Source organism: Leucoraja erinacea, chromosome 8 (genome assembly GCF_028641065.1).
Source record: "Leucoraja erinacea ecotype New England chromosome 8, Leri_hhj_1, whole genome shotgun sequence".
Lineage (NCBI taxonomy): Eukaryota > Metazoa > Chordata > Chondrichthyes > Rajiformes > Rajidae > Leucoraja > Leucoraja erinaceus.
Genome location: NC_073384.1, coordinates 42737648 through 42751689, shown reverse-complemented (window position 1 = coordinate 42751689; position 14042 = coordinate 42737648). Strand labels below are relative to the sequence as shown.

General features: G+C 40.4%; 1 protein-coding gene across 1 annotated transcript in view; it reads right to left on the bottom strand.

The window, feature by feature from the left end:
* Positions 1-14042, bottom strand: part of LOC129699874 (ALK tyrosine kinase receptor-like) — a 265553-nt gene that overhangs the window by 77215 nt on the left and 174296 nt on the right. The window contains exon 7 of the mRNA XM_055640014.1: positions 4463-4607. Within this exon, the coding sequence (XP_055495989.1) occupies positions 4463-4607 (145 nt within the window). The remainder of the gene's footprint in view (positions 1-4462; positions 4608-14042) is intronic.

Below are 14042 nucleotides of genomic sequence, written 5' to 3'. Positions count from 1 at the left end.
CTGATCCTTATTTCTCCATGAATAGTCTTAAGAATGATCCTGAAGTGAAACGTCACCTATTCATGTTCTCCACAGATGTTGCCTGATCCCCTGAGTTATTCCAGCACCTTATGTTCTTTTCCTAATGCCATCTGAAGGCACAAAGGCTCTCGGTGGCCAGGAAAGGAAAGGGATGATGGTTCGCGGGATGGTCCAGGAGGAGGCGCGGCTGCAATGGGCCTTGATGGCCAGCTGCAGCTGGGACTTTGAAAATGGCGCCAAAACCTGGTGACTTGCATATGGACTCAGGGGGCTGCATCTATACATGCTGAACTTAATCGGGATTGAATTTATGTATGGCAATAATCTTACTGAACTGCATTCAAAAAAATAATTTCACTCTACTTTGGTACATGTGATAATAAAGAACCATTGAAGCATTGAAGCATGTGGCAGTACGGTGGTGCTGGGAAGATTTGCTGCCTTACAGCGCCAGTGACATGGGTTTGATCCTGACTACCAGTACTGTCTGTACGGAGCTTGTATGCACTCCCTGTGACTGCCTGGGATTTCGCCATGAGCTCTGGTTTTCTCCCACATTCCAAAGACATGCAGGTTTGTAGGTTAATTGGCTTCGGTAAAAATTGTAAATTGTCCCCAGTATGTAGAATAGTACTCATGTGTGGGGTTTGCTAGTTGGCGCGGACTCGATGGGCCGAAGGGCCTGTTTCCGCACCCTATCTCTAAACTGAACAAAACATTTAAGAAGATACATGCCAGGAGCAGGGACTAGGGGAGGTCGGTGGGAACCGAGATATGTCAGGCCCACCTGAGATAGAACCTGGCAGAATCGGAGAACAATTATTTCATCGTCAGGCCAGGCTGACCGCTGTGAATCTGACCCAATGCTGCTGCCATGACAACAGGCCTTTAACGTCACGTCAAGACTAGACTTTTAAGGACTTTGATATTTTGAAAGATACAAGTTGGTGCTGAAAATGAGGCAACTCTTGTATACTGACTCAGTATGATCTACTACCCGTACACACTTGTACTTGTATATAGTAAGATTTTACTGGCTTGTATGCAAAAAAAGAATTTCACTATACCTACATTGCTAAGGTTCTGAAGAGCAAGCAATTGAGAATTGTAATTATCGAAAGTAAATGAAACTCCAGTTGATTTTTGCCAACCCAGTCTCTGAAGAAGGGTACAATCCAGAACGTCGCCTATCCATGTTCTCCAGAGTTGCTGCCTGACCCGCTGAGTTACTCCAGTACTATGTGTCCCTTTGCGTAAACTAGCATCAGCAGTTATTTGCAGAGCACTTGTGATACGATAGCAGCAGAAATACAACTCTACCTCAATTCTCCCTTCCTTCCAATGACCAATGATTAGTACGGGTGTCAGATGTTATGGGGAGAAGGCAGGAGAATGGGGTTAGGAAGGAGAGATAGATCAGCCATGATTGAATGGCGGAATAGACTTGAAGGGCCGAATGGCCTAATTCTGCGTATCACTAATGATCTTATGATATAGATATAGGTGGAAGGGGATGAGATGGGGAAGGGGCGAGATAGTGGGAGAAATCTGCAGTTCCATGTGTCCCTTTCCATGAAGTTCAGGGCACAATGCATTAATGTGTTGTGTTAATTCACCATTGCATGTGTTCACTGAAGGAAGGATGGACACGAGGCCATATTCAGTCTATTAGGACTGATTAGTCCCTCTGCCTACCCAATTAATTCAAGACCGCTTAAATAATAATTACAAACTGTATTTTCAGCGTTAAAGTCCAGTTATGGTGCAGCAGTTTTATTTCAATTGGGATCTGCGGCGTAAACGAGATAATAAAGATAATTCTATGTACAGTCTTACAGACAATCCTTGTTGAATTGGTGAAAAGAGATCCAATGCTAATGTATCAGCAAACTATTTGAAGTAATTATGAAGTGATCAATAAGGCCAAGGACTGAAGGATTTAAGTCTTCATAAATCAAGGAATTTCACAGTGTGATTGTTTTGCAAGGGCATGCTGTTCCCATGGTCTTTTGATAACAGGTTTAGTTTACAGATACAGCGTGGAAACAAGCCCTTCGGCCGACTGAGTCCGTGCCGACCAGCAGCATCTGGTCAGTCGACTAGTCATGCCAACTCTAGTCCTATCCTATATACTTGGGACAATTTACAGAGGCCAATTAACCTACAAACCTGCACGTCTTTGGGATGTCAGAGGAAACCCGAGCACCCGAAAAAACTCACGTGGTCACAGGGAGAACATACAGTCTCCATACAGATAGCACCTGGAGTTAGGATGAAACCCAGATCCCTGGCGCTGTAAGGCAGCAATACTACCGCTGTACCACCAAAATGTTTACTAAACTCAACTTGAGACTGACAAAAGCAAAAACTACAGGAAAGATAACATACATAGACAATAATGAAAGAAACAAGGAACCACAGATATTGGTTTATAAAAAAAGACACAAAGTGCCGGAGTAACTCAGCAGGTCAGGCAACATCCCTGGAGAGCATGGACAGGTGACAGTTCAGGCTGGGACCCTTGTTTAAGAAGGAACTGCAGATGCTGGAAAATCGAAGGTACACAAAATATGCTGGAGAAACTCAGCGGGTGCAGCAGCATCTAGGAGCGAAGGAAATAGGCAACGTTTCGGGCCGAAACCCTTCTTTAGACCCTTCTTTGGTTCTGAAGAAGGAAGCTTTTCTAATAATTCTGAAGGGTCTCGGCCCGAAACGTCACCCATTCCTTCTCTCCGGAGATGCTGTCCCTCTGAGTTACTCCAGCATTTTGCGTCTATCTTATGCATCATATGTCTTCCTGGACAATGAAAGCATATGGAAAATGAATGAGTAGTAAATTGAGTAAAGATTTCTGCAGTTAAATGACTGACCTGCTCAAGATCAGACATCAGCCAGTGCTGGCTGGAAGTGTGTCAACACCCTCAGAAAAATATATATTTAAACAGACACAAAATTCCGGTTGTAACTCAATGGGTCAGGCAGCATCTATGGAGAAAAGGTACAGGTGGCGTTTTGGGTCGGAACTTGGGACTGAAGAAGGGTTCTGACCCGAAACACCTCCTAATCCTTTTCTCCATTGATGCTGCCTGGCCCGCTGTTACTCCAGCGTTCTGTGTCTATCTACGGTATAAAATAGCATCTGCAACTCCTTCCTACACATTCAAACGTTCCAGATTTAGTGCCTGATGTCATCCACATGATAACATCATGGTTTTCTTTTACTTAAAGTTCAGAATATAAAAGGAAATTTGATTTTAACAATAATTTTTTTTTAAGCTACAGAAGGGTAATTGGAAGTCTGATTTGGTGTGCTAATTTCTTTGCATTATATACGATTGTGTGGAATGGATAGACTGATATGAGGGATGCATGAAACAACCACCTCTTTTTGGCTTACACTCATCTCCTTGAATGAATGACCTTTAATGTTACGTCAAGGATAATTGCCCAGACATTCTCGTGCTCTAAGCAGAGGTATAAATATCAGAGCTGACAAAACACACCAGAAATTCCCTTGCAAGTATAAAACAACATTCGGCAGACCCAGACAAAGTAGCATTGAAATGTGTAGAAGAAAGACACAAAGTGCTGGAGTAACTCAGCGAGTCAGGCAGCATCTCTGCAGAAAAAGGGGTGGGGTGTGGGGGTGGTGAAGATCTGGAGGCGAGAAAGGACCAGAACCAGTCAGGGCTGACCACAATGACCATAGGCCGGGAGGTGCCTTGGTGGGCCCATCGCTGGCTGGGGAAGGTATGATCACAAAAGGGAAACAATGTGTTGAACTGTGAAACTGGTTAAACAGCAAAGGTGGAGGAAGAGGAGGGGGGGGGGTCAATGTTCATACTGCTGGGTTGTAAGCTACCCAAGCGAAATATGATAAGATACATAAGTCTGTAGTAATTTAGCAGGTCGGGCAGCATCTCTAAAGAAAAGGAATAGGTGACATTTCAGCTTTCGACCTTTCTTCAGACAGAGAGTCAGGGGGGGAGGGGCGGAGGGGGGGAGACGGCAACTGGAGGTACGAAAAGGCTCTGAACAAATCAGGTGATGCACCGATGACCAAGGGAAGATGGAGCCCCCAATGGTCCAGTGTTGGCTGTGGAAGAGGTGATAACGAAGGGATATATGGGTCTGAATAACAAGAGGGGGAATGCAGGGATTACTTAAAATTAGATAAATTCGAATTCTGTGTTGTAGGGTTGTAAACTGCCCAAGTGAAATATGAGGTTCCTCCAATTGGCATGTGGGCTCATTCTGGAGGCTCAGGACAGAAAGGTCAGTTTTGGAATGGGAAAGGGAGTTGAAATGGTTGGTAACCGGGAGATCCAGTAGGCCTTGGTGGGCTGAGCGTAATTGTTCAGTGAAATATCCTGATTGAGCTCAAGGTAGGAAACTTGCAAAGTCTTTTGACCTAAAGAGGTTGGTCAAGGATATCACTCACCTGCTGCACCAGATCTGCCATTCACTCCATGAATAGAAGAATCAGTTTCTAACAGCTCCTCTGGGAAACTGGAATCTTTACTCAGATAGGCTTTGCCACCTCCACCTGCTGCTATCACCAATGGGACTGGTTCCCCCTTGTCCATCTGGAATATTGCAGAGATCAAATACAATGTTAAATACGGTTATAGGAAATTAAACTTCTGGGAAGCTTCTTCCCAGCTGTTATCAGGCAACTGAACCATCCTATCTCCAACTGGAGAGTAATCCTGGCCTACAGTATCATCTACCTCATTGGAGACCCTCGGACTATCTTTAATCAGACTTTATTGGACTTTATCTTGCACTAAATGTTATACCTTTTATTCTGTATCTGTACACTATAGATGTTATAGCGGATATTATAATCATGTGTAGTCTTTCCGATGACTGGATAGCATGCAACAAAAAGCTTTTCACTGTACCTCGGTTCACGTAATAATAAACTAAACTGAACTAAACTAATCTGGATTTACTTTTGGCTTATGAAAAGCTTAAATTCAAAGTTCAAAGTTTAAATTAGCATTTCCAATTAAAATAAAACTATTTAATTTTTTTTGTCGTTTATGAATAGTAACTTTTCTGAAACTGAAGGTTGCAAAGTTGTGAGGTACTTGCAAATAGTTGAAAATTAAATCTACTGCTCCCCTGTATTTATGGTCACCAAACTGGTCCAATGAAAAGAAAGAAAAACTTGCATTTCATGACCCTTGGGAAATCTGAAAGCACTTTACAGTCACTAGTTCTTCCTCTTTCACCAGGGGTGGTGGTGGAGGCAGATGGATAGCGGCACTAAAGAGGCTTTTAGATAGGTACATGGATGGGAATGGAGAGATATGGATCACGCAGCCTGATATGGAGGGATATGGATCATTTGCAGGCTGGCGGTTGAATGGATGAGGGATATGGATCATTTGCAGGCTGACGGGGTTGAATGGATGAAGGGATATGGATCATTTGCAGGCTAAGGAGATGGATGGAAGGAGGAGTATGGATCACGTGCAGCCTGAGGGGACTAGTTTAACCAAAACATCATATTTGGTACTGACATTGTGGGCCGAAGATGTGTTGTACTATTCCTGTGCTGTACTATTCTGTGTTCTATTTTCTTAGGTATAGGGTAGCGCTAAATAATTAGGCCATCAAAGTCAATAAAAACATTATCGAACAAATCCTAAGCATGCAAACAATCAGTTCCATCAGGACATAAGATTTTATGAGTTATAAAAATTAAATTAAAACTTGCTCCGAATTGAAATTCGGTTCACTGAGTAATACTTTACAAGAATATTTAGATTACAGGATTATAAATTCAGCGATACAGTTGACTTCACAAAATTAATCTATTCTTGCTGTTGTTATGGTTGAACATAAAAAGAAGTTTTACTTGTGCAACAGCATGATGAGTGGACTTCATTTGGAAAAATCTGTTTGGTTTTGATATTCATGAAAATAATACTGCCCTTGGAGTATGTATAGTGGTGATTCACAGAGTTAACTATAAATGTCACTATGGAAATGGATTGAAACAAATGAGAATGATAAGGTTGACCAGTTTAAGGTGTTTACAATAAGAAATGGATTTTACTATTCTTTATTCTGGCAGGAGAATCCGGAACAAAGCGGCATATTAGAATTAGGCTCAAACTAATCAACAATCAATCCAGAATAACATTTCTGCACTAAATGATGTAAAATGTGAAACAACTGCTCCAGAAGGTCACACATACAAAATCAATCGAGTTGCATTAAAAAATCAATTTGTTATAACATTTGGCATCTTTAATTCTACCCCAGAGAAACAAGGTGAGTTACGTGCTGATTTTGTGGGTGCAATGTGAAGCAAATCTTCCACCCGCCTTTGGTCAACTCCCCCCTGCATCCACCTATTACCTGCCATGCTTTGTCTTGTCTCTCCCCTCTTTTAGCTATCTTCTCCCCAATCCCCCTACAATCAGTCTGAAGAAGGGTCTCATCCCGAAACCTATCTATGTTCTCCAGAGATAGACACAAATTGTTGGAGTAACTCAGCAGATCAGGCAGCATCTTTGGAGAAAACACGATTGGTGATGTTTCGGGTCGGGGCCCTTCTCCAGTGATGCCGCCTAATCTGTTGAGTTACTCCAACACTGTATCCTCTTGTGCATTAACCAGCATCTGCAGTTCGTTGTTTCTACTAGACGAAGAATTCCGTCCTGGTATGCCCTGAGGAACGGAATGTTTAAAGTAAAGTTAAAGCTGAGAGGAAATGCTCAATAAGCTGTTCATGCAAACAAACAAAATGTAATTGGAATGAGACTGTGTTCTTTTATACTGTAAGTCCATGTTGTTTGATTGTCGCCTAGATTACAAGTCAACACAAGACTAACAAACATGATTCCAGCAAGTCTGAAATGAAAGTGATAAACATCAGAAACAGCACTGGACTCAAACCCATTGATGAAGTTCCAAATTGCTGATCAACTTAGACTTTTCCATATTGAAACAGTTCTGTTCTGCTAATGCTTGTTGAATATTAAATGAATCACGTTTCTATTATGATCAGTTCATGGACTTACAACAAATCAGTGAGGAGGATCATAAGGTCATAAATAATAAGAGCAGAATTAGCTATTGGGTCCATAGTCTCCTCCAACTGGCTGATCTATCTCTCTCTTAACCCCATTCTCCTGCCTTTTTCTCATAACCCCTGACACCCGTACTAATCAAGAATCTATCAATCTCTGCCTTAAAAAGGATGCATCAAATTGTCATGCATTCTGTATTATAAAGTAAGGAAGAATCAAGGCGAGGTTTGTAACTTGCAGGAAATTGAGGACGTGTCTGATCACCTGCACATTTGGGAATACAGTAAGAGAGGGGCAATCACTGTGCTATGGTTGTCATTAGTCAGAGTCTTCAAAATAGTCCAGAGAAACAGATATATTAGAATATTGCAGAAATGTATAAGATCAATTACAGCACCAGCGGCTCAGGTTTGATCCTGACTATGGGTGCTGTCTGTACGGAGTTTGTACTTTCTCCCCGTGGGTTTTCTCCACCAGCTCCAGTTTCCTCCCACACTCCAAAGACGTACAGATTTGCAGACTAATTGGCTTGGTAAAATTAAATTGATCCTATTGTGTGTAGGATAAGTGTGTTAGTGTGCAGGGATCGTTGTTTGGCACGGACCCAATGGGCCGAAGGGCCTGTTTCCGCTCTGTATCTCTAAACTTATGGGCAGCTGAAAATTGGGTTTTAGTAGTGGGGGATTTTAATCTTCTCAATATTGACTGGAATTGCCTATGCGCAAGGGACTCAGATGGGGCGGAATATGTTATGTGTCCAAGAACGTTTTGTGAAACATCACCTATTCCTTTTCTACAGAGAAGCTGCCTGACCTGCTGAGTCACTCCAACATTTTGTCCCTTTTAAAATTTATTAATTCATTTGTTTCCATTATTCTTTTAAGTTGTTCCTTTTGCTTTTACCATGAAATGCTGCACTCATGGAGTTGCAAATTAATTATCTGCATTATTAATTTTAATTTAATTTGTTGACTACACTGGGTTACCTCTCTTAGGTGTCTTCACATCTCTAGGGCCCCAATCATTGTTTGTCTTGTAAGTACTCCTTTTCATAATCCTTAATCTCCTATTCCCTTTTGTTTAGTGCAACATCTTATAAATTATCTCCAATACATCAAGCATTTCACTGAAATACTCAATCTTACATTTATGTTTCCATACATATAAAGTGATGGAAAAAGACCAAATGATATCTCCTCAAATAACTAAGATGGAAATGTACTATAAAAATGTCATTAAATCTTACTGATTGAATGCGAAATTCTGAAATTGGAAATATCTGATTTATAAAGGTTATAAAGGCTTATAAATTCCATTAAGCAAGGTCATCAGAAGGGAAAAGAGATGATGGACATTTCCTACCCTAATCAGATACAAAAATATGATGACGCTTAGTATATTAGTTAGGAAGAATTTTCTTGCATTGGTTTATATGATGATGTTGCTTTGATGTTATATTAATCCCACAGGGTTAACCCAGCAACATTCAAGTTATTAATGAGGTGAAATAGATCTATTATCCTGATGAATAAATAACAAAAATGCAAATTTGCACTGCACCTTGCTAATTTGGCATAAAGAGATGGGATAGGATGGGATGGTTGTGGGGAAATAACCTTGCCCAGACTTTTAACGGAACTTTTTTATTCATTCAGTACTTCAGGTTTAGTTAATGAGCAATGTATTGTTTTTGTGTTTATACGAGGCAAAATGGAAGCAATGTTTGATTAATTCCTCAATTCTCCTTATAGAGGGCTTGGGAAGAGGAAGAGGTCAAAGGTTTTTGCCTGTCCTTCCTCATTGCACTGCAGCTTCTGGGACCGAGGTAAAATGCTGCACAGATTTATTTTTATTTCCAAAAATGAACTTTATTCAGTGTAAAAAATATACAAGAACAGTGCAAATACTCTTCAGACACCCTCAGCGTCTATACATGAATTAGTGTCATATTCAGTAGTGTTTGCAAACTACCTTTAAAACAAGCACCCTTGCCACTCTTATGACCCCCTGTGGTGATACCTTAAGGACGGTACAGTGACAGAGTTGCTGCCTATCAATCCCAGAAAACAGGTTTCGATCTTGACTTTGGGTGCTGTCTGTATGAAATTTGTATGTTCTCCCTGTGACTGCAAGGGTTTTTTCCAGGTGTTCCAGTTTCCTCCCACGCTCCAAAGATTTGTAGGCTACTTGGCGTTGGTAAGTTGTAAAATTGTCTATCGTGTGTGTAGGTTGGTGTATGGGATATACTCTAACTGGTTCCGTCAGTCTGGAATGGGCCAGTTGGCATAATTCCTTGGCGACATCTCTGTGCTGGGAGGCCAATAGATGTTCCGAAGTGACACCAAAGATATTTATTGCCAAAATTAACTCAACCTTGCAGCAGTACTGATGTATAATGTAGTTATGTTATTCTTTGATAAAGAGCGTTAAGAATTGGATGAAACTCATCACAAAAATATTCTGCTTAACTTTAAATTAGGTTACAGTTAACCTTCTTTTAATGATGTGAATTAGGCCTATTATCCAGATGAGTAACGGATAGAAATGCATATTTGCAGAGAACCATGGTAATTTGGCCTAAAGAGATGTGACGAGGTGGGAAGATTACAGCAGTTTGTTTACTGGCAGAAGAGAGCATAGAATCATAGATGGACAGAGCATGGAGAAAGGTCACTCGATATATAGTCCTTGTGCTGGCAATTTCTCAATACTATTTAATTAATCCCACTCCCTTATAACAAAAGTATTTCCTCATGCCACTGCTGGATCTTTTTTAGCAATTATATTACTCTGCGGCCACAAATCCTTCTGCTTACGAAGACAGGTTCTCTTTATTTACTTCATAACGAACATTTCTAATGCTGAACAACCCCCTTCAACCCTCTGTTGTGTTGCTTTGCTCCAAGAACCCCAGTTGCTTCTGTCTCCTAACATGCATATTACCGGTGGAACAGTGGCAAACTGGTAGAGCTGCTACCTCACAGAGCCGGAGACCTGGTTCATCCTGACCTTGGGTGCTGTCTGTGTGAAGTTTGCATGTTCTCCGTGTGACTGCATGGGTTAACTCCCACATCCCAAAGACATGTGGGCTTGTAGGTTAATTGACCCATGTAAATTGCCCCAAGTGTGTAGGGCACAGATGTGAAAGTGGGATAAGATAGAAGTAGTAGGTGATCGATGGACAGCATGGGCTTGCTGGGCCATATGGTCTGTTTCCATGCTATAGCTCTAAAACTAAAGGTATTTATTCACTGAAATCCCTCAATCCTTTTAGGGTATGTTTTTGCTTTGCAAATCCTTTAAGAATTGTATATATTTCTTAGTATGTGATGCCTTGGTGCTCTAGTTAAGGCTGTTTTCATGCAACTGTTATCAGGCAATCATCCTATCAACAACTAGAGAACAGTCCTGAGCTACTATCTACGTCATTGAAATCCCTTGGACTATCTTTAATTGGACTTTACTGGACTTTATCTTGCACTAAATATTATTCCCTTTATCATGTATCTGTACAGTGTGGGTGACTCGATTATAATCATGTATAGTTTTTCCGCTGACTGGTTAGCATGCAACAAAAAAGCTTTACACTGTACCTCAGTAGACGTGACAATAGGGTAAACTGTTTTGTTAATAAAGCCAAGGATATGTATATTTTTGCAATGTTTTGCAAATTATTTTGCCACTCTCAAGATCTGTGTACCTCCAGGTTCCTTAATCATCTTTCCATTTAAAATAGTATTTTTTGTTTCATATTGTCTCTCCTCACTGTTATCTGAAAATTATTCAGTTCCCATTTCTCCACTAAGTTGAATCTGCAATGTGTCTTCCAATTTTATGGTATGTTTATATCCTTCTGATTTTAGTTTTTAATTACCTTTTTCATGAGATGTGAAAGTCAATTATAATTGCACCTTGATATATATTGTGGAACCACACATAGGCATGGCCAGCAAAAGATTTCCTTATTTAAAGGATGTTAGTGAACAAGATGAGACAGTCATGATAATTTGCCAGTCTCCTTCATGTCATCTCTGAATCTTTTTCCAATCATCTCCACTGAAAACTATTGCTCTTTGTTTATTCATCAAAAATATGTCAGTTTATATCTTTACAGTTGATGGCTTTTATAGTTATTAGCTCTTCTTTTAAATTCCGGATTCATTTAATTACTTGAATATATATATTCCTCAGGAGACTTGGTGGGATTTGAATTCTTATCTCTGGATCAATGCTCGTAGCCTGAGGATAGTAGTCTAGAATCACAACCATAACACATCACCATCTTTCTTGATGATTATTAACATTTACAAGTTCCAGGTTATCTGTAAAAATTGAAATTTAGGCCTGTATATTTACGATCAAATAGTTAGTGTACAGAACATCCCCGGGTAACAAAGGTTCTGTTTGCACATACATCCATAAGTCAATTTTGTCCATAAGTTTCCACTAATGGGAGAGTCTAGGACCAGCATCAGAATTAAAGGATGTTCCTTTAGGATGGAGATGAGGAGGAATTTAGTCAGAGCGTAGTGAATCTGTGGAATTCATTGCCACAGAAGTCTATGGAAGCCAAGTCAATGGATATTTTTAAGGCAGAGATAGATATATTCTTGATTAATAAGAGGGTCAAGCATTATGGGGAGGAGGCAGGAGAATGCAGTTAAGAGTGAGAGATAGATCAGCCATGATTAAATGGTGGAGTGGACTTGATGGGCCGAATTCTGGCCGAATTCTAATTCTGCTCCCATCACTAATGATCTTATGATATAGATATAGGTGGAAGTGGATGAGGTGGGGGAAGGGACCGGATAGTGGGAGAAATCTGCAGTTCCATGTGTCCCATTCCATGAAGTTCAGAGCACAATGCACTAATGTGTTGTGTTAATTCACCGTTGCATGTGTTCACTGACGAAAGGATGGACATAAGGCCATATTGAGGCTATTAGGACTGATTAACCCCTCTGCCTACCCAATTCATTCAAGATTCCTTAAATAATAATTACAAACTATTTTCAGAGTCACTTATGACCTTATGAATTATGAAAATCACTTAATATGGTAACCACACCATCGTACTTTTGAATTGAATGATATAATGGAGGCTTGTTTCTATGTGGGAGTGTCCATAAATCGGGCGATGGTAACACGGGGATGGCCTGTATATCAAAGCAACGATGGTAATATCATTGAATGATGAGGTACACCACTGCCTATCTCCCCAGTCAAGAGAGTCAAGCAAAGATGGAGTCACGAGTGTTTTCATGTCATGTCCCAAAACAATACAATAACATTCTTACTTGCACCAGCACAACTGATATATAAACACAATACTCTGTAAATTCTGCAATAAAAAACATTTTCAGTATATATATAAAAAAATAATCAAATAAAATTAGCAAACAATAATAGTACAAAGACAAAAATAATGCCCCAAAGTCTAAGTAATGTGTAGGAAGGAATTAGAGATGCTGGTTTACATCGAAGATAGACACAAAATGTTGGAGTAACTCAACGGGTCAGACAGCATCTCTGGAGAAAGGGAATATTTTTATTATTTCTATTCTCCAGAGATGCCCCCACACCCGCTGAGTTACTCCAACATTAATTGTCTATCTTCTATGTAATGTACTATGTAGTCTAGGTATATACTGTAATGAGTGGCATCAAAGTATATAAGACTGATGAAAAAAGAATAATTGCTAAAAGTGGAGAGAGTGAGGATGCTAGCTCTACCATTTTTAGAAGTGAATGTATGTGAACATATGTGCATGCGTTGGACTTTGGATTTAATAATGTCGTGGGCGCTCATTCACATACATAATATACAATAGACAATAGACAATAGACAATAGGTGCAGGAGTAGGCTATTCGGCCCTTCGAGCCAGCACCGCCATTCAATGTGATTATGGCTGATCGTCCCCAATCAGTACCCCATTCCTGCCTTTTCCCCATATCCCCTGACTCCACTAGCTTTAAGAGTCCTATCCAGCTCTCTCTTGAAAGCATCCAGAGAACCCGCCTCCACTGCCCTATGAGGCAGAGAATTCCACAGAGAATTCCATAAGTGTCCATAAGTTGGATGTTCAGGACAGGCTGCATATTAAAGGCAGCTGTGGTAATATTGCTACATGCTGTACACCTCACTGCACTCAGAAGATTTGATACTGTGCTACTGTTGTCTATTTGGTCCCCTGGGTATTAATTTTGCTTTCAAAGTGCAAGATTGCAGGATCCAATTTAACCAATATTATTGAGAATTTCAATTGCAAAATGCTTTTTGATAAACAAAGTTATGCAACTGAAAAATTGAATTTCCATGAGTGATGCATAGTAATGACCATTGCTTCATTGTTTTGCATCAATGGGAACATTCAATTTTGGATTTATATGTTTCTGACGTGACAGAGGGGTGGAAAAAGGATGAGGTGTTGCATTATTGATCAGGGAGAATGTCAAAGCTGTAGCCAGAGAGGACCTAATGAAGGGCTTGTCCAGTTTAGTTTAATTTTAACTTTAGTTTATTATTGTACACAGAGCTACACAGAAAAGTGTGTAAGAAGGAACTGCAGATGCTGGTTTAAACCGAAGATAGGCACAAAATGCTCAGTGGGTCAAGACCCTTCTTCAGACTGAAAGTCAAAGGAAAGAGAAACAAGAGACATATAGACGATGATGTAGAGAGATATAGAACTAATGAATGAAAGATATGCAAAAAAAATAACAATGATAAAAGAAACAGGCCATTGTTAGCTATATGTTTAAGAATCATTGTTTAAGAATGAACTGCAGATGCTGGAAGGTAGACAAAAAATGCTGGAGAAACTCAGCGGGTGAGGCAGCATCTATGAAGAGAAGGAATTGGCGACGCTTCGGGTCGAGACTCTTCTTCAGACTGATGTCGTGGGGGGGCAGGACAAAGAAAGGAAGAGGGCGGAGACAGTAGGATTTGTGGGAGAACTGAGAAGGGGGAGGGG